This window comes from Catharus ustulatus, chromosome 28 (genome assembly GCF_009819885.2).
Source record: "Catharus ustulatus isolate bCatUst1 chromosome 28, bCatUst1.pri.v2, whole genome shotgun sequence".
NCBI classification, from domain to species: domain Eukaryota; kingdom Metazoa; phylum Chordata; class Aves; order Passeriformes; family Turdidae; genus Catharus; species Catharus ustulatus.
The window spans coordinates 1-26632 of record NC_046248.1 but is presented as its reverse complement, the minus strand read 5'-3'; the positions used below and the strand labels follow the sequence as shown (position 1 = coordinate 26632).

At 53.5% G+C, this 26632-nt stretch overlaps 2 protein-coding genes and 1 long non-coding RNA gene across 5 annotated transcripts; 2 read left to right on the top strand and 1 right to left on the bottom strand.

Moving 5' to 3' along the window:
• Positions 1-4496: 4496 nt before the first annotated feature.
• Positions 4497-6464, top strand: LOC117007995 (H/ACA ribonucleoprotein complex subunit 3-like). Its single transcript, XM_033081496.1, has 3 exons — positions 4497-4523; positions 5776-5916; positions 6110-6464. Exons 1-3 carry the CDS (start codon positions 4497-4499, stop codon positions 6248-6250), a joined length of 309 nt encoding a protein of 102 aa, XP_032937387.1. The 3' UTR covers positions 6251-6464.
• A 932-nt stretch (positions 6465-7396) lies between these two features.
• On the top strand, positions 7397-11142 carry LOC117008194. Of its 3 annotated transcripts, XR_004420284.1 has the most exons (6): positions 7397-7692; positions 8699-8755; positions 9200-9230; positions 9821-9844; positions 9992-10066; positions 11034-11142. It is a non-coding gene; the product is annotated as an uncharacterized LOC117008194 (long non-coding RNA). The 3 variants fall into 3 exon arrangements; XR_004420283.1 differs by lacking the exon at positions 11034-11142 and having other exon boundaries at positions 9992-10620; XR_004420285.1 differs by lacking the exon at positions 11034-11142 and having other exon boundaries at positions 8669-8755; positions 9992-10620.
• A 499-nt stretch (positions 11143-11641) lies between these two features.
• LOC117008140 (leucine-rich repeat LGI family member 4-like) lies at positions 11642-19974 on the bottom strand. The gene is made up of 5 exons (XM_033081741.1): positions 19949-19974; positions 19246-19425; positions 18564-18727; positions 15508-16016; positions 11642-13996 (listed from the first exon to the last, which is right to left on the bottom strand). Exons 1-5 carry the CDS (start codon positions 19972-19974, stop codon positions 13694-13696), a joined length of 1182 nt encoding a protein of 393 aa, XP_032937632.1. The 3' UTR covers positions 11642-13693.
• Positions 19975-26632: the final 6658 nt, after the last annotated feature.

Below are 26632 nucleotides of genomic sequence, written 5' to 3'. Positions count from 1 at the left end.
CTGGTCACAAGTGGTGTTCCCCAGGGCTCAGCACTGGGGCCAGTCGTGTTCCATATCTTTATCAATGATGTGGAGGGGGGGATCAAGGGCACATCAGCCTGGGTGGGAGTGTTGATCTGCTGGAAGGTAGGAAGTCTCTGCAGAGAGATCTGGACAGGCTGGATCATGGGCTGAGGCCTCTTGTATGATGTGGGAGTATTGAGGGGGATGATGGCGACGGGCAGGACGGTCGGGACAAACGGAGAGATCTCTACAGGCAGGGCTTTCAGTTTGCAGTTTATTGCATAGGGCGTGGGTAAAGAGGGCCCTGCTTGGAGCTGCCAGACGCAGCTCAGAGCAGGGCAGAAGGAGAGTGTAGGGTGGTAGGAGTTCTAAGTAAAAGGATGAGGTAAGAGTTAAGAGATTAAGAGAGGGAACAAAGGGCTAAGAGAGAGAATAAAGAGAGCTAAGAGAAGGAATAAAGAGAGCGAATAAAGAGAGAGTAAAGAGAGTGAGTTTCCCCTTACAATAGAATAAATTGTCTTCTATGTTGAATATTCTAATTTCCACTAACCAATCTAATACAGGGTACAAATTCTCTAACATTTGCATGCAACCTATAGAAATTCCTATACTACCATGTTTTATTGCTTTCTTATCTCTAAACCTTATCTTGGACCCTTTCCCTTATGCTTGGAGAGGGTCTCTGCTGGCTCTTGGGTATTTGTGGCATCTGGCATTATCTAAACAAAGGAAGGAGGCCTTGAAGCATCAACATTGTTGCTCTCAGGCACACAGTCGAAAACTGCCATCATTTCTAACTTGCTTATGGTTTCAATATTCTCAAAATCTTTTGCTGAACAATCACATTTATAAGGTTTTCCTGATTCATCCTCCCCAACAGTATGAAGTTCAACAAGGTGAAGCGCCCTGTCCAGGACTCCGGTCACAACATCCCCAGGGGAGGCTGCAGGCAGGGGGCAGAGTGGCTGGAAAGCCACCCAGCAAACAAGGAGCTGGGGGTGCTGGTTGGCAGTGGCTGAATGTGAGCCAGCGAGTGCCTAGGTGGCCAAGAAGGCCAATAACATCCCGGCCTGGGTTGTGCTTTAGTGGTGCCTTGGCAGTGTCAGCGGTCTCAAGTTATTGGGGGGAATTCTCTGGTGTTAAAGGTGTTTTCCAGTGGAAACACTTCTGCAATTTTCAACCTGCACTCCTCGTTTTGAAGGATGCAGTCCCAAAAAGACCTACATTTGTGTTTTTAAGGAATTGTGTTTCTAGAATCTTTCCTTGAAAAGAAAGGGAATCAGGCTTTTATGAGACACTTTTATTCCTTGTCCTTAATGTGTGTGTTTGAATTGAGGTGCTTTTGTACAGAAAGGTTGGACCATGGGATAAATGCAGGTAACTTAGCAGCAATGGCACTTTTTTCATTGTTTTCTGCTTCCTTTACCCATGGGTGGCAGATTTGGGAGTATTTGTCTTGTCCTTTGAGTTCTGGCTCAGACTTGTTCATGGATATGTTGTTAAATGTTGCTGCTTAAATCCAGGTACTCTTGTATTAGAACGGAGTGAAGTATTTTAACTCCACAGTCCCCTCCCCTTCTGTTTTAACACCTCTTGGGGGAAGTCCTTTATGCCATTCCAAGTCTTTGTTATCAAATGTGTGATGGTGCTGCTGTAGCAGCAGCCTGAGTTCAGTGGGAACAACTCCAGAGCACTGGGTGCCACAGCAGTGGGCACGGTGAGAGACTTGTCTCTGCTGCCATGGCCATCCTGCCATGGGGAGAGCAGCTGCTGGGGCTTCCCCCATTCTGCTGACAGCAGTCTGCCCCACCATGTGGGCTGTATGGCCGGGATTTTGGCAGAATGTGGAAAATGTATTGTTTCAATGTATTTTTCTGTTGTCTAACATGACCTGACTGGAGCAGTTTGGTAGGCAGGACGCCCTGTGGGCTGGGCCATGGCATGGATGTGTGGCTGTCACTTGCACTGGCAATGTCATTTTTCCAGGCAGGCTCCTGATACAGCTGTGGGGGAAGGCACCAGCAACTGAATCAGGCCCAGCCAGCAGCAGCAGCACCTTGAGGAAGCCTTCATCTGCAAAGAGCCCGTCACCCCCCCTGCTCCCCCATGGCAGCACAAGATGATTCCAGTGCAGGTGAAGGGCTGCAACAGCCTGGAGACTCCTTCAGCCAGGACTTGCTGCAGTCTCATTGCTGCATCTGTGCTGGGATGATGTTGGCTGCAGCAGGGGTGTCCATGCCCAGGAATGCTGCTCAGCTCAAGGAGGCAGAGTGTGCACAAAAGCTGCACTCAAAGCACTGACCACAAAACCCTGGAGCCACTGGCAAGTGCAGCAGCTCTCCTTCATTCCATGGAAGTGAGAGCCCAGCCTTGGAGCCTGTCCCTGGGAGCAGGGAAACACTCTGAGTATGGTTCTGAATTTTCAGGGGATGCTTTTGAGGCAGGTGTTGCAGTATTTGGTTGGAGTGTGTCTGCAGGAAAGAAAGCAGGAATAAACCCAAGCCACAACCAAGGACAATCTTGGCATGGTCAATTTACACCCTACAGATACACTGATCATATTGGCCCTGGGAACACAGGGGGCTTCTAATGCAGAGTGCAAATCTTCTTTGAATAGATAGGAGAGATGAGACTTGAAGATATACAGTAATTTCACGACCATAAGGCGCACCGGACTATAAGGCGCACTTTTTTTTTGCCGCGAAGATCCGTGCTGAGCGCAACAAAGTAACTACTTAGTAATGGAATCCCACGATCATGGAGTTTACTGGCATGTGCTCAAATTGGAAACACTTTAACAGATTGGTGTAGCCTTTTAACGCAGCCCCAGGCGCCGTCCCCGTGCGCGGGGCCCGACACTCCCGCCCGCCCCCGGCTGGCGAGGCGGGGCTCACGGCTGCCGTGGTTCAGGGCGGCCAAGGCTCACACCTCGGGGTTGCTGCGGTTCAGGGTGGCACTGCCCGCTCCCTCTCTCCCTGTGCGGCTCCTGCTGGCTGGGGGGTGCCCACTCCCTCTCTCCCTGAGCGGCTGCCGCTCAGCCAACGCGGCTGGCAGGGACTGTGAGCAGGGGCTGGGCGGTCGCTCTCAGCCCGCGCGGCCGGCGGGGGCTGGGACCAAGGGGGCGGGGGGTGCCGCCCAGCCTGCGTGGCCCCGCTGGCCGGGGGCTGGCCGTTCCTGCCCCCCTCGCGGCTGGGCTCACGGCTCGCAGGTTTTTTTTGCAGTGAGGAGGTGAGCCGCGTGCAAAAAGTAATGAATTACTGCAGTTTGCAAACATTTTTCACAGACTGGTGTAGCCTTTAAATGCAGCCTCGGGTGCCCTCCCCGTGCCGCGGGCCCCCACACTCCCGCCCGTCCCCGGCAGGCGCTGCTCGCAGCTCCTGGTTACCACCACACGGCTGCGGGTCCCGGCTTTCCCTGCCCGGCATCTGCAGCTGCCACGGACCCAGGCACTCCCGCCCGGCGCTGGCTGGCGCAGCTCCTCCTCTGCACCGCCCGTGCCGTGTCGGTGGCAGTGGCTGCTCCCTGCCTCATTCTCCACACCGCCCGCGCCGTGTTGGCAGCAGTGGCTGCTCTCTCCTTCCTTCTCCGCACCGCCCACGCCATGTCGGTGGCGATGGCTGCTCTCTCCCTCCTCCTCCACACCACCCGTGCTGTGTCGGCGGTGGCAGCTGCTCTCTGCCTCCTCCTCTGCACCGCCTGCACCATGCTGGCGGCGGCAGCTGCTCCCTGCCTCCTCCTCTGCACCGCCCGCACCGGGGCCGGCGGTGGCGGCTCCCTCCTTCCCTGCGCATTGGCTGGGGCTGGCTCCCTCCCTCCCAGCGCGGCTCCTGCCGGCCGCACTGCCTGCTCCCCTCGCGACTCGGTGCTCCCGCGGCACCGCCCCCCCACTGCGGCTCCTACTTCTGGCGTGGCAAATGTCACAACTTTGCCCATATATAAGGTGCACTGGACTATAAGGCGCACTTCCGGGTTCGGGGAAGAATTTTAGTCAAAAGGGTGCGCCTTATAGACGTGAAATTACTATAATTTTCCTGATGAAGAAAAAGGGATCATACCCACTGGCCTCTAATTCAAGCTTAGTTCTGCCAAATCAAGCATGATTAGTTTTAACTGCTCTGTTGGAGGGTATTTCAGAAGGACCTGCCCCGTGCTATTTCCATTAAGAAAATCCTGAATTGTCAGGAACTGCCAAGTTCAGAAATGTTTAGAGGCAAATTGTTCTTGATGTTGGGTTTCAGTGTCTCTGCAATAAAAAAGTAGGGAATAAACCCCTGAAGCAATGAAGGAGAGCTAAGGTGGAACATTTGGATGATCAATTTGCTCCCTACAGATATCGGCCAACAGAAATCAGGGGTCAGACAGAAGCACGGGTTTAAACATGGATTTTACTGGAAAAGGAAAGAGCGCAGAAGGAAAAGGTGAGGATAGGAAGGAGCCGAAAGGCCTGAGCCATATGGAAAAAAATCTCACCAGTTTTCAGGGAAAACTGGTCCATGGTGGTCATCTCGGGCTGTGTCAGAGTTGGTGGCTGACAGCTACAGGTGATCTGGCGAGGACACCCATGGCATCACAACGTTCTGTCATTAGTTTACTCTGCTTCCTCCTTTTTGACAGTAGCCAAATCACTCATAGTGTCAGCCAGGACAGGGACTGTGACCACAGCTGACCACAAATCAGACATAGTCTTGAGATGCAAGTCCTGTTTCTTTCTTTGCCATCAATGTTGGGTCTCAGTACAGAAAAATTTCCTGTTCTTCCTCTGCTTGGTGATTGATTCCAACACTGAGGATGATATTACAGTGCTATAAAAACACCAGCAAGGCCTGCCTGCTTGCTGAGAACTCTTTGTAGTTTGCAGAAAATGCAGTCACAGCGGTGTGGGTCTTTCCTGGGTATGCACAGAAGGCCAATGTCAAGAAGAAATCCTTTCTCCCTTCTTATCATTGAAGCCTTCTAACTTTCCCTTCAGACTTCCTAACTCAATGATGTTCAGAGGAATTATGAATAGGCTAATTCCATGAAAAATAAAACCAAAGAAATTTTCTCAAAAATTCAAAAATCCCTCTAGTGCCTCAACGATTAGATATGTTTTCCATCCCAAATTTTCCTTTTTTGCCCCGAATTTCCCCCCTTTGGATCCCATTGGATGCTCTGGCTTAACCCGGACTCCATTTCCCATCAGCCACCTCGCCCACTTCCGGTAAAAAGCCTGCCGCTTTCCTTTTTATTCCGAGGCGACTTCCGCTCCCGCGTCCCGCTGCCGCCACCATGTTCCTGCAGTACTCCTTTTAGCCCCAGATTTCCCTTTTTTGGTCAAAATTCTCTTTTGTAGTTCCTCAATTCCCATTTTTTGCTCTCAGATTCTCCCTTTTTACACCCAAATTCCCCGTTTTAGACCCAAATTTTGCTTTTTGCACCCAAAATCTCCTTTTTCACACCCAAATTTCACTTTTTGGGTCCAAATTTCCCCTTTTTAATCCCAAATTTTCTTTTTTAGACCAAATTTCTCCCTCTATGAACCCAAATTTCTCTTTTTTCTCCCTAAATTTCCCATTTTTAGGTGAAAATTCTCCCTTTTTGGCCCCAAATTTCCCTTTTTGGACCCAAACATCTCATCTGGGTGCCAAGATTTCCCTTTTTAAATCCCAAATTCTCCTTTTTTGGACCCAAATGGCCCTTTTTCATCCCAAATTTCCCTTTTTTTTGCCCCAAATTTCCCCCTTTGGATACCATTGAATGCCCTGCTTTATCCCGGACTCCATTTCCCATCAGCCACCTCGCCCACTTCCGGTACAAACCCCGCTCACTTCCTTTTTTCTTCTGAGGCGACTTCCGCTCCCGCGTCCCGCCGCCGCCGCCGTGCTCCTGCAGTGCTACGAGAACGAGCGTGGGGAGCGCGTTTACACCCTGCGGGTGCGGGAGGATTTTTTGGGGGCTTTGGAGATGTTTAGAGGGGATTTGAAGAGGGGTTTAGGGAGATCCACGGGATTTGAGTGTCTGGGGTGCCGTTTGGGAGCGATACGGGGGAGTTTGGGTGTTGTGAGGGGGAGAAATCCGGGGAATTTTGTGGGGATTTTGGGGTCTCTCTGACACACTGCCCCCACAGAAGGTGGCCCCGGACGGGACCCCCACATGCTCGGCTCATCCCGCCCGTTTGTCCCCCGATGATAAATTCTCCCGGCACCGCGTGGCCCTGAAGCGGCGATTTGGGGTTCTGCTCACTCAGCGGAGCCGGCCCCTGCTCTGAGCGACCCCAAAAATCCGCCCCGGACCCCCGAGATATGCCTGAGATCCTCGGAATGATCCCTGCAATGAGAGACCCGCAAATACCCCCAGAGACCCCCAGAAGAGGAAGAAGGAGGCGATATTAAAATGTGGATGGACTGGAATAAGGTGAAAGGAAGATTTTTAGAAGGAGGAAAAATTAAATATTGAAGAATTGGGTGGTCGCGAGTCTCTGAGTTTTGCTGTCCCAATAAATTGGGGATTTTTTGTCTTGCTTTTGGGTCGGGAGGGAGTTTTGGGGGAACTTGGGCTCTAACGGCGTTTTCTGGGCCGCGGGGCGTGATGGGAGTTGTAGGCACGGGTATAATGCGGGTCAATGGGGCCGCGGGGCATCATGGAACTTACAGGCATAGCCGTAATGGCGTGCTATGGGCGCCGCGAGGCATTATGGGAGCTGTAGTCCCGGAAGTCGCTGCAACGGAGCGCTTGGGGATTCTGGGGAGCACTTGAGGGTCCACAGGGGCCCCAGGGCCCATCCTATGGGGTTGGGAAGGCCTTGAGGGGATGTTGCGGGGCTCTTACGGGTCTCTTTGGGGCGCAGGACGTGACGGGAGTTGTAGTTGGCTGAGGGAGGTGCTGTGGCCGCGGGGGATGATGGGAGATGTAGGCACAGTTAAGTCTGGATGAGGCGCGGGGCATGACGGGAGCTGGAGTCCCAACTTTGATGGCGCTCTGTGCGTACCGCGAGGCATGATGGGAGCTGTAGTCCCGAAGGCGGCGTTAGGAGGCCTCTGTGGTTTGGGCCTCTTGTGGGTCCGATGAGGCGTTTGGGGGTCCCGAGTGGGCTCGGGGAGGCTCCTGGAGGGCCCGGGGGGCGCCTATGGGGCACACGGATGGGAATAAGAGGCTCTGGGGAGCGCGGGGCCTGACGGGAGTTGTAGTCTCGTAGCCATTTGTCCGCTATGGGGTCGCGGGTCATGACGGGAGTTGAATGCACGCCGCCGTTACGCGTCTTTGGTGCCGCGATGCATGACGGGAGTTGTAGGCTGAACGCGCCTAAAATGGCGCCCACGCCAGGCCCCGCCCCCAGATTGTGTTCCCCGGTTCTGATTGGTTGTTTGCCATGACAGGCAGGCGCTTCAGCCAATGGGAGATGGCAAAGGTGGGACCGGCTTATTCAACCCCTCCAGACCCTCCCAGTACGGCCCAGTTCATCCCAGTACACCTCCAGGCCCTCCCAGTACCCCCCAGCATCCTTCCCCAGCGTTCCTAATGTCCTCCAGTATGTCCCAGTCCATTCTCGAATCACTCCCAGTTTGTCCCAGTATCCCCCAACCTCACTCCCAGTATAGCCCAGTCCCCCCCAGTCCAAACCTCCGCCCTGGCCCTGCCCACTTCCTTGGCCACGCCCCCTCCAAGTCCCCCCTCCTCCAATTTCCAGTTCCTCGTGGCTGCTCTGGGAAGGTGAGTGGGGCCCCCAGTCCCTCCCAGTAACCCCCCAGTCCCTCCCAGTAACCCCTCAGTAGCCCCCCAGTCCTTCCCAGTTCATCCCAGTAACCCTCCAGTCCATCCCACTCCCTACCAGTTCATCCCAGTAGCCCCCCCAGTCCCTCCCAGTAACCCACAGAAGTCCCCCAGTCCCTCCCAGTTCATCCCAGTAACCCCCCCAGTCCCTTCTAGTCCCTCCCAGTAACCCCCAAAACCCCCTAGTAACCTCCCAGTTTCTCCCAGTAGCCCTCACATTTCTCTCCGAGTCCCCCCCAGTTTGTTCCACTCCCACCCTGCTCAGGAATCCCAGTGACTCATCCCCCCCCAGTCCCGCCCAGTTCATCCCAGTCCCGCCCAGTTCCTCCCCAATCCACTCCCAGTGCCCCCCAGTTCATCCCAGTCACGCCCAGTTCCTCCCCAATCCCCTCCCAGTTCCCCCCAGTTCCTCCCAGTTCCTCCCCAGTTTGTCCCAGTCCCCCCCAGTTTGTCCCAGTCCCGCCCTGCTCAAGAATTCCAGTGACTCACCCGTCCCCAGTTCCATCTCAGTCCCTCCCAGTCTGTCCCAGTCTGTCCCAGTCCCATCCCAGTTCCCTCCCAGTCTGTCCCAGTTCCCCCAGTCCCCTTCCAATCCCCTCCCAGTCCATCCCAATTCCCTCCTAGTTTGTTCCAGTCCCTCCCAGTCCCCTCCCAGTCTGTCCCAGTCCCCTCCCAGTCCCCCTAATCCCCTCCCAGTCCCTCCCAGTCTGTCCCAGTTTGTCCCATTTCCCTCCCAGTTTGTCCCATTTCCCTCCCAGTTTGTCCCAGTCCCTCCCAGTCCCCCCCCCAAGTCCCCTCCTAGTCCCACCCCATTCCCTCCCAGTCTGTCCCAGTTTGTCCCATTCCCTCCCAGTGCCCCCCAATCTCCCCCCAGTCCCTCCCAGTGTGTCCCAGTTCCTCCAGTCCCTCTCCCCAGGACCCTCTGGAATTTCCCCTGCCCCCCCAGGGATCAAAGGTCACGGAATGGAGCGGGAAAGGCTCGGGGCACTGGTGATACTGGGAGGTACTGGGAATGGGACTGGGATGGACTGGGAGGGATTTCAGGGAAACTGGGATGAACTGGGAGAGACTGCGAGGAGGCTGGGAGGGAACTGGGATGAACTGGGAGAGATTTTGGGGAAACTGGGATGAACTGGGAAGTACTGGGAGAGACTGGGGGGGACTGGGAAGGAACTGAGATGAACTGGGAGGGAACTGGGAGGGACTGGGAATGGATTGGGATGGACTGGGAGGGACTGGGATGAACTGGGAATGGATTGGAATGAACTGGAATGGACTGGGAATGGATTGGGAGGGACTGGGATGAACTGGGAATGGATTGGAAGGGAACTGGGATGAACTGGGAATGAACTGGGAGGGACTGGGATGATTTCGGGGGTTACTGGGAGGAACTGGGCCCAGTGCCCCCCCCAAACTGGTTTAACTGGTGTCCCCTCCCCCATCCCAGTTCTGTCTCTGGCCAGAGGGGACCCCCCCTGGTGAGTGACTGGGACAAACTGGGACAGACTGGGAGGGACTGGGAATGAACTGGGAGGGACTGGGTCAGACTGGGAGGGAACTGGGAGAGACTCGAGGGACTGGGAGGGAACTGCAACAGACTGGGAAGGGACTGGGAATGAACTGGGAGGGACTGGGAGGGATGGGATGAACTGGGAACTGGGATGAACTGGGAAAGGACTGGGTCATACTGGTCATACTGGGATAGAAAACCCATACTGGTTTATTCTGGGTGAGGGAGGTCTGTACCCCCAGTTCATACTGGTCCATACTGGTTTATACTGGGAGGGTGGCTCCAAACTGCTCTGTACTGGTCCATACTGGTTTATACTGGTCCATGCCAGCCCATACTGGTCTGTACTGGTTCATAGTAGTTCCTGCTGGTTTATACTGGGAGGGAAGATCCACAGCGGCCCATGCTGGTTTATACTGGGAGGGTGGGCCCATACTGGTCTGTACTGGTTTATACTAGTCCATACCGGTCCATACTGGTTTATACTGGTCCATACCGGTCCATACTGGTTTATACTGGTCCATACTGGTCTATCTGACCCCTCCCTTTCCCCCCCAGATGCTGCCAATCCCTTCCATTACGGTGAGTGCTGGGAACTGGGAGGGACTGGGAGGGACTGGGAATGTCCCAAAGTGTCCCCAGGTGTCCTCAGGTGTCCCCAGGTGTGTCCCAGGTGTCCTCAGGTGTCCCCAGGTGTCACCAAGCTGTCCCTCCGTGTCCCCTCCCCAGACTGGTGTCACCTGCGCGTGGGTGGCCTCGTGGTGGCCGCGGTGCTGAGCGTGGTGGGGATCATCATCCTGTTCAGTGAGTGACACCTGTCATTGTCACCTGTGTCACTGTCACCTGTGTCACCTGTGTGTCATTGTCACCTGTCATTGTATCCTGTTCAGTGAGTGCTACCCTTGTGTCACCTGTGTGTCACTGTCACCTGTCTGTGTCACCTGTGTCACTGTCACCTGTGTCACCTGTTCAGTGAGTGCCACCCCGTCATTGTCACCTGTCTGTGTCACCTGTGTCACCTGTGTGTCATTGTCACCTGTGTGTCACTTGTTCAGTGAGTGCCACCCCGTCATTGTCCCCTGTGTCACCTGTGTCACACCTGTGTATCACCTGTCATTGTCACTTGTGTCACCTGTATCACCTGTCATTGTCACCTGTGCAGTGAGTGCCACACCTGTGTCACCTGTGTCACTGTCACCTGTGTCACCTCTGTGTCATTGTCACCTGTGTCACCTGTGTCACTGTCACCTGTCACTGTCACCTGTTCAGTGAGTGCCACCCCATCATTGTCACCTGTGTCACCTGTTCAGTGAGTGCCACCCCTGTCATTGTCACCTGTGTCACTATCACCTGTGTCACCTGCCATTGTCACCTGTGTCACTTCTGTGTCATTGTCACCTGTTCAGTGAGTGCCACCCCTGTCATTGTCACCTGTCATTGTCACCTGTGTCACACCTGTGTGTCACCTGTCATTGTCACCTGTGTCACCTGTATCACCTGTGTCATTGTCACCTGTGTCATTGTCACCTGTGTCACCTCTGTGTCATTGTCACCTGTTCAGTGAGTGCCACACCTGTGTCACCTGTGTGTCACCTGTGTCACCTGTGTGTTACCTGTGTCACCTGTCAGTGTCACTTCTGTCACCTGTGTCATTGTCACCTGTGTGTCACCTGTCACTGTCACCTGTGTGTGTCACCTGTGTCATTGTCACCTGTGTCACCTGTGTGTCACCTGTGTCATTGTCACCCATGTCACCTTTGTGTCCCCTCAGGTGGGATGTGCAAGTGCCGGAGCAAGGCCAAGTGAGACCTTGGGACATTTGGGGACACTTTGGGGATGCTTGGGGACATTCAGGGACACTTGGGGACACTGAGCTGTCCCCTCCCCCAACAGCCGCCGCCGCCCGCCCCCGAAGCTGTCACCTGTGCATGGGACAGGTGAGTGTCCCCTCCTCCCGGGGACATTTGGGGACATTTGGGGACAGTGCCACCCTGACCCTCCCCCGTCTCTCCGCAGGAGCCGCCAGCTCGTGCTGAGCTGTCCCCAAATGTCCCCAAATGTGCCCAGAATGTCCCTGGAAAGGACAATGAATAAAAAATGGGTGCAAAAAACGGATTTTGGTCATTGGGGGAGGGGCGGAGGTGACATCGGAGGGGACACTGAGCGATGGTGGCCTTGGGGACATCGGGGTGAGGGTGGCACCAGGAGGGGACACAGAGCCAGTGGTGACATCGGGGTGACAGTGGCTTTGGGGACATTGGGTCAGTGGTGGCCCTGGGGACAGCACGGGGAGGTGGCACCAGGAGGGGACATTAGGTCAGTGGTGGCCTTGGGGACATTGAGGTGACGGTGGCACCATTGAGGACAGGAGACCAGTGGTGACACTGAGGTGACAGTGGTGGCCTTAGGGACATTGGGAGATGGTGGCACCAGGAGGGGACATTGGGGTGACAGCAGTGGCCTTGGGGACATCGAGGTGATGGTGGCACCGGGAGGGGAGACAAGGCCAATGGTGACATTGAGTGATGCTGGCCTTGGTGACACTGGGTCAGTGATGGTGGCCTTCGGGACATCATAGCCATGGTGGCACCAGGAGGTGACATTGGGTGATGGTGGCAGCAGCAGGTGACACAAAACCAATGGTGACATCGGGGTGACAGTGACTTTGGGGACATCAGGTTGCTGGTGGCCCTGGGGACAGCACAGAGAGGTGGCACCAGGAGGGGACATTGGGTCAGTGGTGGCCTTGGGGACATCGAGGTGACAGTGGCTTTGGGGACATCGGGTGCCCGGTGGCATTGGGGGAATTGGGTCAGTGGTGGCCTTGGGGACATCGGGGCCTTGGTGGCACCAGGAGGGGACATTGGGGTGACCGTGGTGGCCTTGGGGACATTGAGGTGACAGTGGCACCATTGAGGACATGAGACCGGTGATGACACTGAGATGGCAGTGGTGGCTTTGGCCAACGGTGGCCTTGGTGACATCAGGGTGACAGTGGCCTTGGGGACAGCGGCATGGTGGCACCAGCAGGTGACACGAGGCCGAGGTGCCATCGGGTCACTGGTGGCCTTGGGGACATTGGGTGAGGATGGCACCAGGAGGTGACACCAAGGCAGGGGTGATGCTGGGGGTGACACTGGTGGCCTTGGGGACATCGAGGCAATGGTGGCAGTATCGAGGACATGAGACCAATGGTGACACTGAGGTGACAGCGGTGGCCTTGGTGACACTGGGTGATGGTGGCACCAGGAGGGGACAGCAGGGTGACAGTGGTGGCCTTGGGGTTATCGGGTCGCTGGTGGCCTTGGGGACACTGAGTGCTGATGCCACCAGAAGGTGACACCAAGGCAGGGGTGACATTGGGGGTGACAACGGCCTTGGGGACATTGAGGTGATGGTGGCACCATCGAGGACACGAGACCAATTATGACATTGAGGTGACAGTGATGGCCTTGGGGACATTGGGTCAGTGATGGTGTCCTTGGGGACATCAGAGCGATGGTGGCACCAGGAGGGGGACATCAGGTCAATGGTGGCCTTGGAGACATTGGGTGACCCCACGTCCCCGCTGGTGTCCGGTCAATGTCCCCGCGTCCCTCAGGTGACCGAGCCCTCGGGGATGTCCCCATGGTGTCCCCAGGTGTCCTCGGTGACGTGATGGCCACTGTCCCCGATGTCCCAATGTCCTTGGCAGCATGGTGGCCACTGTCGCCATCTGTCCCCAGCTGTCCCAGTGTCCATGGTGACGTGGTGGCCACTGTCCCAGCTGTCCCCTCATGTCTCAATGTCCATAATGACGTGATGGCCACTGTCCCCTGATGTCCCAATGTCCTTGACAGCATGGTGGCCACTGTCCCAGCTGTCCCAGTGTCCATGGTGACGTGGTGGCCACTGTCCCAGATGTCCCCTCATGTCCCAATGTCCACAATGACGTGATGGCCACTGACCCCAGATGTCCTTGGTGACACGGTGGCCACTGTCCCCTGATGTCCCCTCATGTCTCAATGTCCTCGGTGACACAGTGGCCACTGTCCCTGCTGTCCCTAGGTGCCGATGTCCTCGGTGACACTATGACACAGTGGCCACCATCCCCTCACATTCCAATGTCCTCGGTGACACAGTGGCCATTGTCCCCTCATGTCCCAATATCCTCGATGACGCGGTGGCCACTGTCCCCAGATGTCCTTGGTGACATGGTGGCCACTGTCCCTGCTGTCCCCTCACATGCCGATGTCCTCAGTGACATAATGGCCACCATCCCCTCATGTGCCGATGTCCTCGGTGACATGGTGCCCACCATCCCCACTGTCCCCTCACATCCCGATGTCCTCGGTGACACGATGACACGGTGCCCACCATCCCCACCGTCCCCTTAGGTGCCGATGTCCTTGGTGACACGGTGACACAGTGGCCACCATCCCCGCTGTCCCCTCACGTCCCGATGTCCTCGGTGACGTGCGCGTAGATCTGCATGGCCCCCTTGAAGCTGGTGGCCAGCAGGAAGTGCTGCCGGCCCGCAGCCAGCGCGACGAAGACGCGGGGCGCGGGCGCCGCCAGCTCCTGGCCAGGCTCCAGGCGGCCGCCGGCGCTCAGGCGGAACACACGGCTCGGCGCGAAGTCGTTGCCCAGCAGGACGTAGCGCTGGCCCGCCAGGAGCAGCGGCTGGAACACCAGCGAGCCGCGGGCCGGCACCTGCTGCACCTCGCGGAACATGGAGCCCTCCCAGCGCATCACCTGTGGGGTCATGGGGTCAGGTATGTGGTCAGGGGGTCAGCCATGGGGTCATGGGGTCAGTTATGGGGTCATGGGGTCAGTTATGGGGTCAGTTATGGGGTTATGGGGTCAGTCATGGGGTCACTCATGGGGTCAGCCCCAGCGCAACACCTGCGGGGTCAGGGGGTCAGTTATGGGGTCACTCATGGGGTCACTCGTGGGGTCAGCACCTGCTGCACCTTGTGGAACATGGAGCCCTCCCAGCGCATCACCTGTGTGTGGGGTCAGTTATGGAGTCAGTTATGGGGTCATGGGGTCACTCATGGGGTCAGTTATGGGGTCACTCACAGGGTTATGGGGTCATGGGGTCACTCATGGGGTCAGTTATGGGGTTACTCATGGGGTCATGGGGTCACTCATGGGGTCATGGGGTCACTCATAGGGTTATGGGGTCATGGAGTCACTCATGGGGTCAGTTATGGGGTCGCTCATGGGGTCATGGGGTCAGTTATGGGGTCACTCATGGGTCATGGGGTCACTCATGGTGTCACTCATGGGGTCACTCGTGGGGTTACTCATGGGGTCACTCATGGGGTCAGCCATGGGGTCACTCATGGGGTCAGTTATGGGGTCACTCATGGGGTCAGTTATGGGGTCAATCACGGGGTCACTCATGGGGTCAGTTGTAGGACCATGGGACAGGGTTGGAGCCCTCCTAGCATCACCTGAGCATGGGGTCAGTTATGGGGTCATTCATGGGTTCAGTTATGGGGTCATTCATGGGGTCGGGGGTCAGAGGAGGGGTCACGTGACCCTGATGGACCCCTGTGGTCATGTAATGACCACCATGACCGGGGTGACCCCACCTGACCCTGATGGACACCCATGACCACACGATGACCACATGACCCCCATGACCTCAACGGACCCCCATGACCCTGATGACCCCCATAACCCCACAGGCCTTCCAAAACCCCATAACCCCCATTAACCCAAATAACCTCACAACCCCACATCCCTCTCACCTTGGCGTCCTCCAAGAACCACATCATGCACAGGCTGCCCACAAAACCCCACAGCCCTATAACTCCATAACCCCATAACCCCACAACCCTATAACCCAATAACCCTATAATAACCCCATAATCTCACCTTGGTGTCCCCCAAAAACCTCCACAGGTGCAAGAAGACCCCACCATTGGCCCTGAAGTGCTTGGCCGTGCACACGTGCAGGATGTTGGTGTGGGGCACAATGACCCCACGACAACCCAGTAACCCCATAAATCCCTCAATAACCCCATAATCCCCCATAACCTCTCACCTTGGCATTCTCCAAAAACCTCGTCAAGCACAGGAACACGCTTGACCCAGAAGTGCTTGACCGTGCACAAGTCGGGCACGTGAGGGATTGTCGGTGTGGGGCGCAATGACCCCATAACCCAATAACTCAATAACCCAATAACTCAATAACCCCATAACCCAATAACCCCATAAATCCCCAATAACCCCATAAATCCCCCAATCCTGCTCACCTTGGCATCCCCCAAAAACCTCATCAGGCACAGGAACACGCTGCCCTTGACCCGGAAGTGCTTGGCCGCGTACACGTCGGGCACGTGCGGGATGTCGGTGTGAGGTGCGAAGCCGCCGCCGCTCCAGTGGTAAACCAGCGGCCGCCGCGCCGCGCTGCACACCACGAGCGCCGCGCGCCCGCCCAGCTCCAGGAACTCCAGGTGCGTGTCGCGCTGCCACGGCCGCAGCCGCTGGTGCGGGTAGAACCCTCCGGAACTCCAGCGAAACACGGTGCTGGTGCCGCCCTTGGAGCTGTCGGCCACCCCCAGGTAGAGGTGGCCACCGAGGCGAGCGGTGGTGATGGCATGGGGACGGTGGAGCTGGCCCGAGCCCAGCGCTTGGTGGCGGATGAAGGGCGAGTCGGGGCCACTGGAGCAGCGCCAAACCCAGGAGCTGCCGCCCAGCTGGGCCACCACCAGCAGCAGGGTGTCACCAACGGCCAGGGGGTGGCAGGCAACGGGGGAGGAGCCTGTGGGGATATTGGGGGGTCAGGCAGAGATTGGGGACATTGGGGGGATTGGGGACATTGGGGACATTGGGGGACATTGAGGGGGATTGGTGGGATGGGGGACATTGGGGACATCAGCCACCCCATTTTCCCTCTATTTTCCCTCATTTTTTCACCAATGTTCTCCACTTTTCCCCCATTTTTCCCCACTTTTCCCCATTTTTCCCCCTTTTTCCTCATTTCCCCCATTGTCCCCTGTTTTTCTATTTTTCCCCCATTTTTCCCCATTTTTCCCATTTCCCCCCGTTTCTCTCACTGTTGATGATGCTTTGGCCCCAGAATCTCCTCCCCCATTTTATCCCCCATTTCCCCATTTTATCCCCATTTTTCCCTATTTCCCCCATTTTATCCCCATTTTTCTCCACTTTTTCCCCATTTTCCCCCATTTTATCCCCATTCTATCCTCATTTTTTCCCCATTTTATCCCCATTTTTTCCCCATCTTTCCCCATTTTTCCCCATTATTTCACTTTTTCCCCATTTTTTTTCACCCATTTTCCCCATTTTTCCCCATTTCCCCCCCCATTTTATCCCCATTTACCCCTATTTTTCCCATTTTCCCCTTTTTTCCCCCCATTTCCCTCACTGTTGATGACAGTCTGGGCCCGAAATCACATCCCCCATTTCCCCCCAGTTTTTCCCCCATTTTATCCCCATTCTATTTCTATTTTTTTCCCATTTTATCCCCATTTTACACCATTTTCCCCCCTCATTTTTCCCCATTTTCTCCCCGTTTCTCTCACTGTTGATGATGCTGGAGGACCAAAATCACCTCCTCCATTTCTCCTCCCATTTTTCACATTTTTCCCCATTTCCTCCCCATTTTTCATCCATTTTCACCATTTTTTCACCCATTTTCTCCATTTTTTCACCTATTTCCCCCATTTTTTCCCCATTTCCCCCATTTCTCTCACTGTTGGTGATGCTCTGGGCTTGGAACCTCCCCCTCAGATGCTCCCACTCCCACCCCATTTTATCCCCATTTTATCTCCATTTTTTCACTTTTTTTCACTTTTTTCCCCCATTTTTCCTCCCATTTTATCCCCATTTTTTCACTTTTTCCCCATTTCCCCCCATTTTCCCCCTGTTTCTCTCACTGTTGATGACGTTTTGGACTCAGAATCTCCTCCCCCATTTTTCCCATTTTTCTCCATTTTTTCACCATTTCCCCCAATTTTTTCACCCATTTTCCCCATTTTTTCATGGATTTCCCCCCCTTTTTTTTTTTTTTAATTTCCCCCCCCCCATTTTTCCCCATTTTCCCCCCGTTTCTCTCACTTTTGATGATGCTTTGGGCCCAGAATCTCCTCCCCCATTTTTCCCCATTTTCCCCCCATTTTTCCCTATTTTCCCCCTTTTCCTCATTTATCCCCATTTTCCCCTTTTTTTCCCCATTTTATCTCCATTTTTTCACCCATTTTATACCCATTTTATTTCTATTTTATCCCCATTTTTCTCCACTTTTTCCCCATTTTATCCCCATTCTATCCCCATTTTTTCACCCATTTTTCCAATTTTCCCCCATTTTTTCACCGATTTCCCCTGTTCTCCCCCATTTTCCTCCTTTTCCCTCTGTTTCTCTTACTGTTGATGACGCTTTGGGCCAGGAATATCCTCCCCCATTTTCCCAATTTTTTCCCATTTTATCCCCATTTTATCCCTATTTCTTCCCCATTTTATCCCCATTTTTCTTTTTTTTCCCCATTTTTCCCTCTTTTCCCCCCATTTCTCTCACTTTTGATGATGCTTTGGGCCCAGAATCTCCTCCCTCATTTTTCCATTTTTTTTCCATTTTCTTCACTATTTCCCCCCAATTTTTCACCTGTTTTCCCCATTTTTTCATGGGTTTCCCCCTTTTTTTTCAATTTTTTTCCCATTTCCCCCCATTTTTTTCATGGATTTTCTCCATTTTTACACCCATTTTCCACCATTTTTTCACCCATTTTCCCCATTTTTTCCCCATTTCCCCCGTTTCTCTCACTGTTGATGATGGTTTGGGCCCAGAACCTCCTCCCCCTTTTTCCCTCCATTTTATTCCCATTTTTCCCCAATTTTTCACCAATTTTTCCATTTTTTCCCATTTTTTTCCCATTTTTTCACTGATTTCCCCCATTTTCCCCATTTTTCCCCCATTTTCCCCTGTTTATCTCACTGTTGATGATGGTCTGGGCCTGAAATCACCTCCCTCATTTTCCCCCATTTTTTCCCCATTTCCCCCATTTTCCCCTTTTTTTTCCCCATTTTTTTCCATTTTTCCCCATTTTTCACCCATTTAATCCCCATTTCCCCCATTTTCCCATTTTTATCCCCATTTTCTCCCTTTTTCCCCCCGTTTCTCTCGCTGCTGATGACGCTTTCGGCCCAGAATCTCCTCCCCCATTTTTCCCCATTTTTCCCCATTTTTCACCCATTTTTCCAATTTTTTCCCAATTTTCCCCCCATTTCCCCCATTTCATCCCCATTTATCCCCATTTTTCCCCATTTCCCCCTTTTCCCCCGTTTCTCTCACAGTTGATGACGGTCTGGGCCCGGAACCTCCCCCCGAGCTGGTCCCACTCCAGCAGGGCGCAGCCCCCGGCCACCGGCTGGCCAGCGCCACCCCCGGGTGTCCCCCGAGCCAGAACAGCGCGGCCCCGAGGGATGAGAACGGCAGGGACTGGAACGGCTGCAGCTCTGGGGACATGGGGACACCATTGGGGACATGGGGACAGCTTGGGGACATCACTGGGGACATCCCCAGTGCCACCGCCGGGTGTCCCCGGAGCGAGAACAGCGTGGCCCTGAGCGACAAGAACGGGAGAGACTGGAATGGCCACAGCTCTGGGGACATGGGGACAGTGTGGGGACATTGGGACATCACTGGGGACATCCCTGGGGACATGGGGACAGCTTGAGGACATCCCCAGGGACATTGGGGACAGCTTTGGGACATTGGGGACATCACTGGGGATATGGGGACAGCTTGGGGACACCCCCAGGGACATGGCAACATCCCCAGGGACACTGGGGATATCCCTGGGGACATGAGGACAGCTTGGGGACATTGGGGACACCCCCAGGGACATCCCCAGGGACACCTTGGGGACAGTCCCAGTCCCTCCAAGTCCCCCCCAATCCCCTCCCAGTCCCCTCCAAGCCCCTCCCAATCCCATCCCAGTCCCTCCCAGTCCCTCCCAGTATAACCCAGTTACCGTGGCGCTGGCACTGGAGCTGTCGCGGGCTCAGCAGCGCCAGGGGGGGTGCCCTGGTGGGGGAGGGGCCCCTGGCAGCGCCCCCCGCCCTCGGGGCCGGTGGGGGAGGGGCGGGCGCCCAGCCAGGCCAGTAGCCAGCGCAGGCCACAGTGACAGCACCACGGGTTGCAACGGAGGTCCCTGTGGACAGGGGGACAGAGGGATGCCAGGGTGATGCCAGGGTGACACCAGGTGGCAACAGAGTGGCATCAGTGACACCAGAGTGACACAAGTGGCACCAGATGGCATCAAAGTGGCATCAAAGTGACACCACGTGGTGTGAAATGGCATCAGAGTGGCAGCAAATGGCATCAAAGTGACACCGGAGTGACACCAGCTGGCACCAAAGTGGCAACAAAGAGACAGCAGGTGGCATCAAAGTGGCATCAAGTGGCACCAAATGGCACCAGAGTGACACCAGGTGGCACCAGACTGACATCAGTGACACCAGGTGGTGCCAAATGGCATCAGAGTGGCAGCAAATGGCACCAGAGTGACATCAGTGACACCAGAGTGACATCAGTGACACCGGAGTGACACCAGGTGGCACCAGAGTGGCATCAGAGTGACAACAGGCGTTGCCAAAGTGACAGCGGGACACCGGAGTAACGCCAGAGTGACACCAGAGTGACACCAGCTGGCGCCAGAGTGGCATGAGTGACACCAGAGCGACATCAGTGACACCCGCATGACACCAGAGTGACACCAAGTGGCACCAGAATGACATCAGTGACACCAGGTGGTGCCAAATGGCATCCAGTGGCAGCAAAGTGATACCAAATTGCATCAAAGTGACATCAAAGTGACACCAGGTGGCACCAAAGTGGCATCAGTAACATCAGGTGGCATCAAAGTGACATCAAAGTGACGCCAGAGTGACATCAAAGTGACCTCGGGTGGCAGCAAAGTGACATCAGTGACACTGGAGTCACACCAATGTGTTACTAAATGGCACCAAGTGACACCAGAGTGACACCAGGTGGTGCCAAAGTGACATCAAAGTGACACCAGAGTGACACCAGAGTGGCATCGAAGTGACATCAGTGACACCAGAGTGACACCAGGTGGCAACAAAGTGACACCAGATTGACACCAGGTGGTGCCAGAGTGACATCAAACTGACACCAGAGTGACACAAGAGTGACATCAGAGTGACACCAGAGTGACATCACAGTGACACCAGGTGGCACCAGAGTCACACCAGAGTGACATCAGGTGGTGCCAAAGTGGCATCAAAGTGACACCACGTGGCATCAGAGTGGCATCAGTGAGATCAGAGTGACACCAGAGTGACACCAGAGTGACACCAGGTGGTGCCAAAGTGACACCAAAGTGACACCAGAGTGGCACCAGAGTGACACCAGTTGGTGCCAAATGGCAACCAATTGACACCAAGTGGCACCAAGTGACATCAAAGTGACACCAGAGTGACATCAAGTGGCACCTAATGGCAATGGGTGGCACCAAAGTGACACCAATGGCATTAAAGTGGCACTAAGTGACACCAAGTGGCACCAGAATGACATCAGTGGCATCAAAGTGGCACCAAGTGGCACCAAGGTGTCACTAAATGGCACCAGAGTGACATCAGTGACACCAGAGTGACACTAGAGTGGCACCAGAGTGACACCAGTTGGTGCCAAATGGCAACCAATTGACACCAAGTGGCACCAAGTGACATCAAAGTGACACCAGAGTGACATCAAGTGGCACCTAATGGCAATGGGTGGCACCAAAGTGACACCAAATGGCATTAAAGTGGCACTAAGTGACACCAAGTGGCACCAGAATGACATCAGTGGCATCAAAGTGGCACCAAGTGGCACCAAGGTGTCACTAAATGGCACCAGAGTGACATCAGTGACACCAGAGTGACACTAGAGTGACATCATGTGACAACAAATGGCACCAAAGTGACACAAAGTGACATCAAATGGTCAAGTGGCACCAGGTGGCACGCAAGTGACATCAAAGTGACATCAGTGGCACCAAATGGCACCTAAGTGTCATTGAATGGCACCAAGTGACATCAGGGTGACACCAAAGTGACACCAAGTGGCATCAAAATGTCACCAGGTGACACTAAATGGCCTCAAGTGACATCAAAGTGTCACAAAATGGCACCAAGTGGCACCAGGTGTCACCAGGGTGTCACTGAATGTCACCCAAGTGTCACCAAGTGTTACAAGGTGGCACCAAAGTGGCACCATAGTGACACCAAAGTGACATCAAGTGGTGCCAACACCAGCAGTGTCCCCCTGTCCCCATCCCCCAATGTCCCCATGTCCCCAGTGTCCCCAAATCCCCCCGATGTCCCCACTCACCCACAGCTGGGTCAGTGTCCCCAGGTCCTGGAACAGCCCCGGTGGCAGCGACTCCAGGCGGTTGTTGGCCAAACTCCTGAGGGGACATTGGGGACATTTGGGGACATTGGGGGACACTGAGGGGACATTTGGGGACAGTGGGGACATTGGGGGACATTGGGGATATTGGGAACACTGAGGGGATTGGGGACATTTGGGGACATTTGGGGACACTCTGGGGTCACTCACAGGAATTGGAGCCCCCGGAGCCCCCGGAGAGCCGAGGGAGCGATGGAGCCCAGCTGGGAGTCCTCGATGAACCTGGGACCAGTATGGACCAGTATAAACCAGTATGGACCAGTATAAACCAGTATGGACCGGTACAGACCGATATGGACCACTACGGACCAGTATAAATCAGTAGGGACCAGTATGGACCAATATGGACCAGTATGGAGCAGTATGGATCAGTAAGGACCAGTATAAGCCAGTAGGGACTAGTATGGACCAGTATAAACCAGTATGGGCCAGTGTGGACCAGTATGGATGAGTATAAACCAGTATGGACCAGTACAGACCAGTATGGACCGGTATGTACCAGTATAAACCAGTATGGGCCAGTCCCCTCCAATTTCCGCTTTTTCCCAGTTTGTCCCAGTTCCAGTTTGACCCATCCCAGTCCTTCCCAGTATATCCCAGTTTGTCCCAGTCCCTCCCAGTTCGGCCCAGTTCATCCCAGTTTTCCCTCTCAGTTCCCTCCCAGTATAAACCAGTAACCCTCAATCCCCTCCCAGTTCTCCCCAATTTTTTCCCAGTTCCCTCCAATTCTCTCCAGTCCCTCCCAGTATAACCCAGTATAACCAGTATAACCCAGTATAACCCACTCCCTCCCACTATAACCCAGTCCCCTCCCAGTCCCTCCCAGTACAAACCAGTCCAAACCAGTACAAACCAGTATAACTCACAGGTACTCCAGTGCCCTCCCAGTCCCTCCCAGTATATCCCAGTATATCCCAGTAAGACTCACAGGTACTCCAGTGCCCCCAGTCCCCTCCCAGTACAAACCAGTATAACTCACAGGTATTCCAGTGCCCCCAATCCCCTCCCAGTCCCTCCCAGTCCCCTCCCAGTATAAATAACAGGTGCTCCAGTGCCCCCCCAGTCCCTCCCAGTTCAATCCCAGTCCATCCCAGTACAAACCAGTATATCCCAGTCCATCCCAGTATAACTCACAGGTACTCCAGTGCCCCCCAGGCCACTACCCAGTACAAACCAGTACAAACCAGTATAACTCACAGGTACTCCAGTGCCCCCCAGTGCCCTCCCAGTCCATCCCAGTACAAACCAGTACAAACCAGTATAACTCACAGATACTCCAGGGCCCCCAGTCCCTCGAAGGCTCTGTCCCCGATGGATCCCAACGGCCGAGGTGACAAGACTGGGACACAGGGGACAGAGGGGACATTTGGGGACAATTTTTGATATTTTGGATATTTTGGGATTTTTTTTGGGGGTGAATTTGGGCAGATTTGGGTCCATTAGGGATATTTTTTATTTAAATTTTTAATTATTTATTTATTTATAATTAATTTTAATTGATTTTAATTTATTTAATTTTAAAGTTATTTTTATTTATTTAATTCTTTATTTATTTAATTTTGGGGGATTTTGGGTCTTTGGGGGTCCATTTGGGTCCATTTTTGATATTTTTGGATATTTTTAATATTTTTGGGGTGAATTTTGGAGATTTTGGGTCCATTTGGGTTATTTTTTATATTTTGGGATATTTGGGGATTTTTTGAGGTGTATTCGGATTTTTTTGGGGTGAATTTTGGGGATTTTGGATCTTTTTGGGTCCATTGTTGATATTTTTTATATTTTTGGATATTTTGGGATTTTTTGGAGGGTGAATTTGGGTGGATTTGGGTCCATGTCGGATAATTTTTATAATTGTGGATATTTTGGGATTTTTGGGGTGAATTTGGGTGGATTTTTTGGGGGTGAATTTTGGGGATTTTGAGGGATTTTGGGTCCATTGTTGATTTTTTTAAATATTTTTGGATATTTGGGGATTATTGGGGCGATTTTGGGGGATTTTGGGTTTTTTTGGTCCATTGATGATAATTTTTATATCTTTGGATATTTTTAATATTTTGGGGGCGAATTTTGGATATTTTGGGTCCATTTGGGTTATTTTTTATATTTTGGGATATTTGGGGATTTTTTGAGGTGAATTTGGGATTTTTTTGGGGGTGAATTTTGGGGATTTTGGTGGTTTTGGGGTCAATTTTTTATTTTTTAATAATTTTGGATATTTGGGATTTTTGGGGATTTTTTTTGGGATTTTTGAGGTGAATTTGGGGGATTTTGGGTCCATTTGAGATATTTTTTATAATTTTGTATATTTTGGGACTATTGGGGTGAATTTTGGGGTGAATTTGGTTTTTTGGGGGTCCATTTTTGATAATTTTTATAATTTTGGATATTTGGGATTATTGGGGCGATTTGGGGAGATTTTGGGGTTTTTTGGGTCCATTGTTGATATTTTAATATTTTTTTGATATTTTTTGATATTTTTGGGATGAATTTGGGAGATTTTGGGTCCGTATGGGATATTTTTTATATTTTGGGATATCTGGGGATTATTGAGGGGAATTTGGGATTTTTTGGGGTTGAATTTTGGGGATTTTTGGGGTTTTTGCGTCCATTTAGGATATTTTTTATAATTTTGGATATTTAGGATTTTTGGGGTGAATTTTGGGGATTTTTTGGGGGTGAATTTGGGGGATTCTGGGTCACTCACAGCAGGGTCAGCCCTGGAAGGTGCCGGAAGCTCCCCTGGGGCAGGGCCTCGATGTCCCAGCGGATCAGAGAGCTGAGATTGGGGTGAAAAGGGGAAAAAATGGGAAAAAATGGGAATTGGGGACAAAAAATGGGAATTTGGGGGAAATGAAAAAAGATGGGAATTGGGGAAAATAAAAATGGGAATTCGGGGGAAAATTAAAAATGGGAATTTGGGAAACAAAAAATGGGAATTTGGGGAAAATAAAAATGGGGAATTGAGGAAAATAAAAATGGGAATTTGGGGGGGGGAAAACTGGGACTAAACAGGGATCAATTTGGGATCAAACTGGGCTAAACTGGGACTAAACTGAGCCAAACTGGGACCAAACTGGGACTAAACTGGGACCAAACTGAGATCGAACTGGGACTAAACTGTGGCTAAAGTGGTCTAAACTGGACTAAACTGAGCCAGATTGGACCAAACTGGGGCTAAACTGGGCTAAACTGTGATCAAACTGGGATAAAACTGTGACTAAACTGGGATAAAACTGTGACTAAACTGGGCTAAACTCACCTAAACTGGGAGCAGACTGGGTTAAACTGGACTAAACTGGGTATAAACTGGGATCAAACTGGACCAAACCGGGACTAAATTTGGAATAAAATGGGACTAAACTGGTCTAAACTGGCACTGAACTGGGACCAAACTGGGCTAAACTGGTGGTAAACTGAGGACTAAACTGGGTTAAACTGGGATCAAAACTGGGACTAAACTGTGGCTAAACTGGGACTAAACTGGACCAAACTGGGACTAAACTGGACAAAACTGGGACCAAACTGGGACTAAACTGGGATGAAAACGGTCTAAACTGGGCTCAAATGGGATCAAACTGGGCTAAACTAGGCGCAAACTGGACCAAACTGGGCTAAACTGGGACTAACCTGGATTAAACTGGGACTGAACTGGGACCAAACTGGGACTAAACTGGGGCTAAACCGAGACCAAATTGGCTTTAACTGGGATCAAACAGGGATCAAACTAGGACTAAACCAGGTTAAATTGGGACCAAACTGGAATCAAACTGGAACTAAACTGGGATCAAACTGGGACCAAACTGGGACTAAAATGGGGCTAAACTGGGATCAAACCGGAATCAAACTGGGGCTAAACTGAGACCAAACTGGGACTAAAATGGGCTAAACTGGGACTAACTGGTCTGAACTGGTCCCAGTTCCCCTCAGGCCGAGAGTGGGGGCGGGCTTGTGGAATTACGTCATTTAATTGGGCTTGTGGGGTGCCGTCATCGGGGGCGGGGCTTGGCCAGGGAGGAACCATCGGGGATCCCGGGGGGGGTTGGGAGGTCCCAAATGTGGGGCCCAAGGGGGGGCGGGGGGGGGGGGGTTCGGATCCCAAAAATTTGAGGATCAATGCAGGGGGTCCCGGAAGGGTCCAAATTTGGGATCCCGGGGGGGTTTGGGGGGCCCAAAATCGGGGGAGGGTCCCAAAAATTTGGGGATCAAAGGGGGGGTTCCGGTAGGGTCCAAATTTGGGGATCAAAGGGGGGGTTCCGGAAGGGTCCAAATTTGGGGTCCCGGGGGGTTTTGGGGGAGGGTCCCAGAATTTGGGGTCAAAGCGAGGGGGGAGAGGGGGAATTTGGGGGTCCCAAAATTGGGGGAGGGTCCCAAAATTTGGGGATCAAAGGGAGGGTCCCGGGGGTAGTTTGGGGATCCCAAATTTGGGGTCCCAGGGGGAGTCTGGGGAGGGGTTTGGGGATCCCAAATTTGGGGGAGGGGTCCCGGTGCAGTTTTAGGGGGTCCCTAATTTGGGGGAGGGTCCCAAAATTTGGGATGAAAGGGGGGATCCCGGAAGGGTCCAAATTTGGGGTCCCGGGAGGGTTTTGGGGGGTGGGTCCCAAAATTTGGGGTCAAAGGGGAGGGGGGGAGGGGGAAATTGGGGGTCCCAAATTTGGGGGGAGGGTCCCAAAATGTGGGGTCCAAGGGGGGACATCGGGACCATCCCAATGCGAGAAAAAGTGGGTTTTTTTAGGGGGAGGGAATGAAATAAGGGAGGGGTCCCAAATTTGGGGAGGGGTCCGGGGGAGGTGGGGGAGGGTCTGGGGGGTGGGGGAGGGGCACTCACAGCGTGGCCAAGCGCGGGGGGAGCCCCCGGGGACGCCCCCGCCCCCCCCGCCCCGGCACCAGGCTCCGTCCCGGTCGCAGGCGCAGCCCCGGGACAGGCCCCGCCCCCTTTGGGAAGCCCC

What these genes read in the sequence shown, in the direction of transcription:
- LOC117007995 (XM_033081496.1), top strand. Translation starts at nt 4,497, where the DNA reads ATGGTGGTCATCTCGGGCTGTGTCAGA. An exon ending in TCATCTCGGGCTGTGTCAGA is followed by an intron (nt 4,524 to 5,775) that starts GTTGGTGGCTGA and finishes ATTTCCCATCAG; the next exon opens with CCACCTCGCCCACTTCCGGT. An exon ending in AGCGCGTTTACACCCTGCGG is followed by an intron (nt 5,917 to 6,109) that starts GTGCGGGAGGAT and finishes CTGCCCCCACAG; the next exon opens with AAGGTGGCCCCGGACGGGAC.
- LOC117008140 (XM_033081741.1), bottom strand. Translation starts at nt 19,974, where the DNA reads ATGCGGGTGTCACTGATGTCGCTCTG. An exon ending in GTGTCACTGATGTCGCTCTG is followed by an intron (nt 19,426 to 19,948) that starts GTGTCACTCATG and finishes CCCTGTCCACAG; the next exon opens with GGACCTCCGTTGCAACCCGT. An exon ending in GGTTTTTGGGGGATGCCAAG is followed by an intron (nt 13,997 to 15,507) that starts GTGAGCAGGATT and finishes ATGACCCCACAG; the next exon opens with GTGATGCGCTGGGAGGGCTC.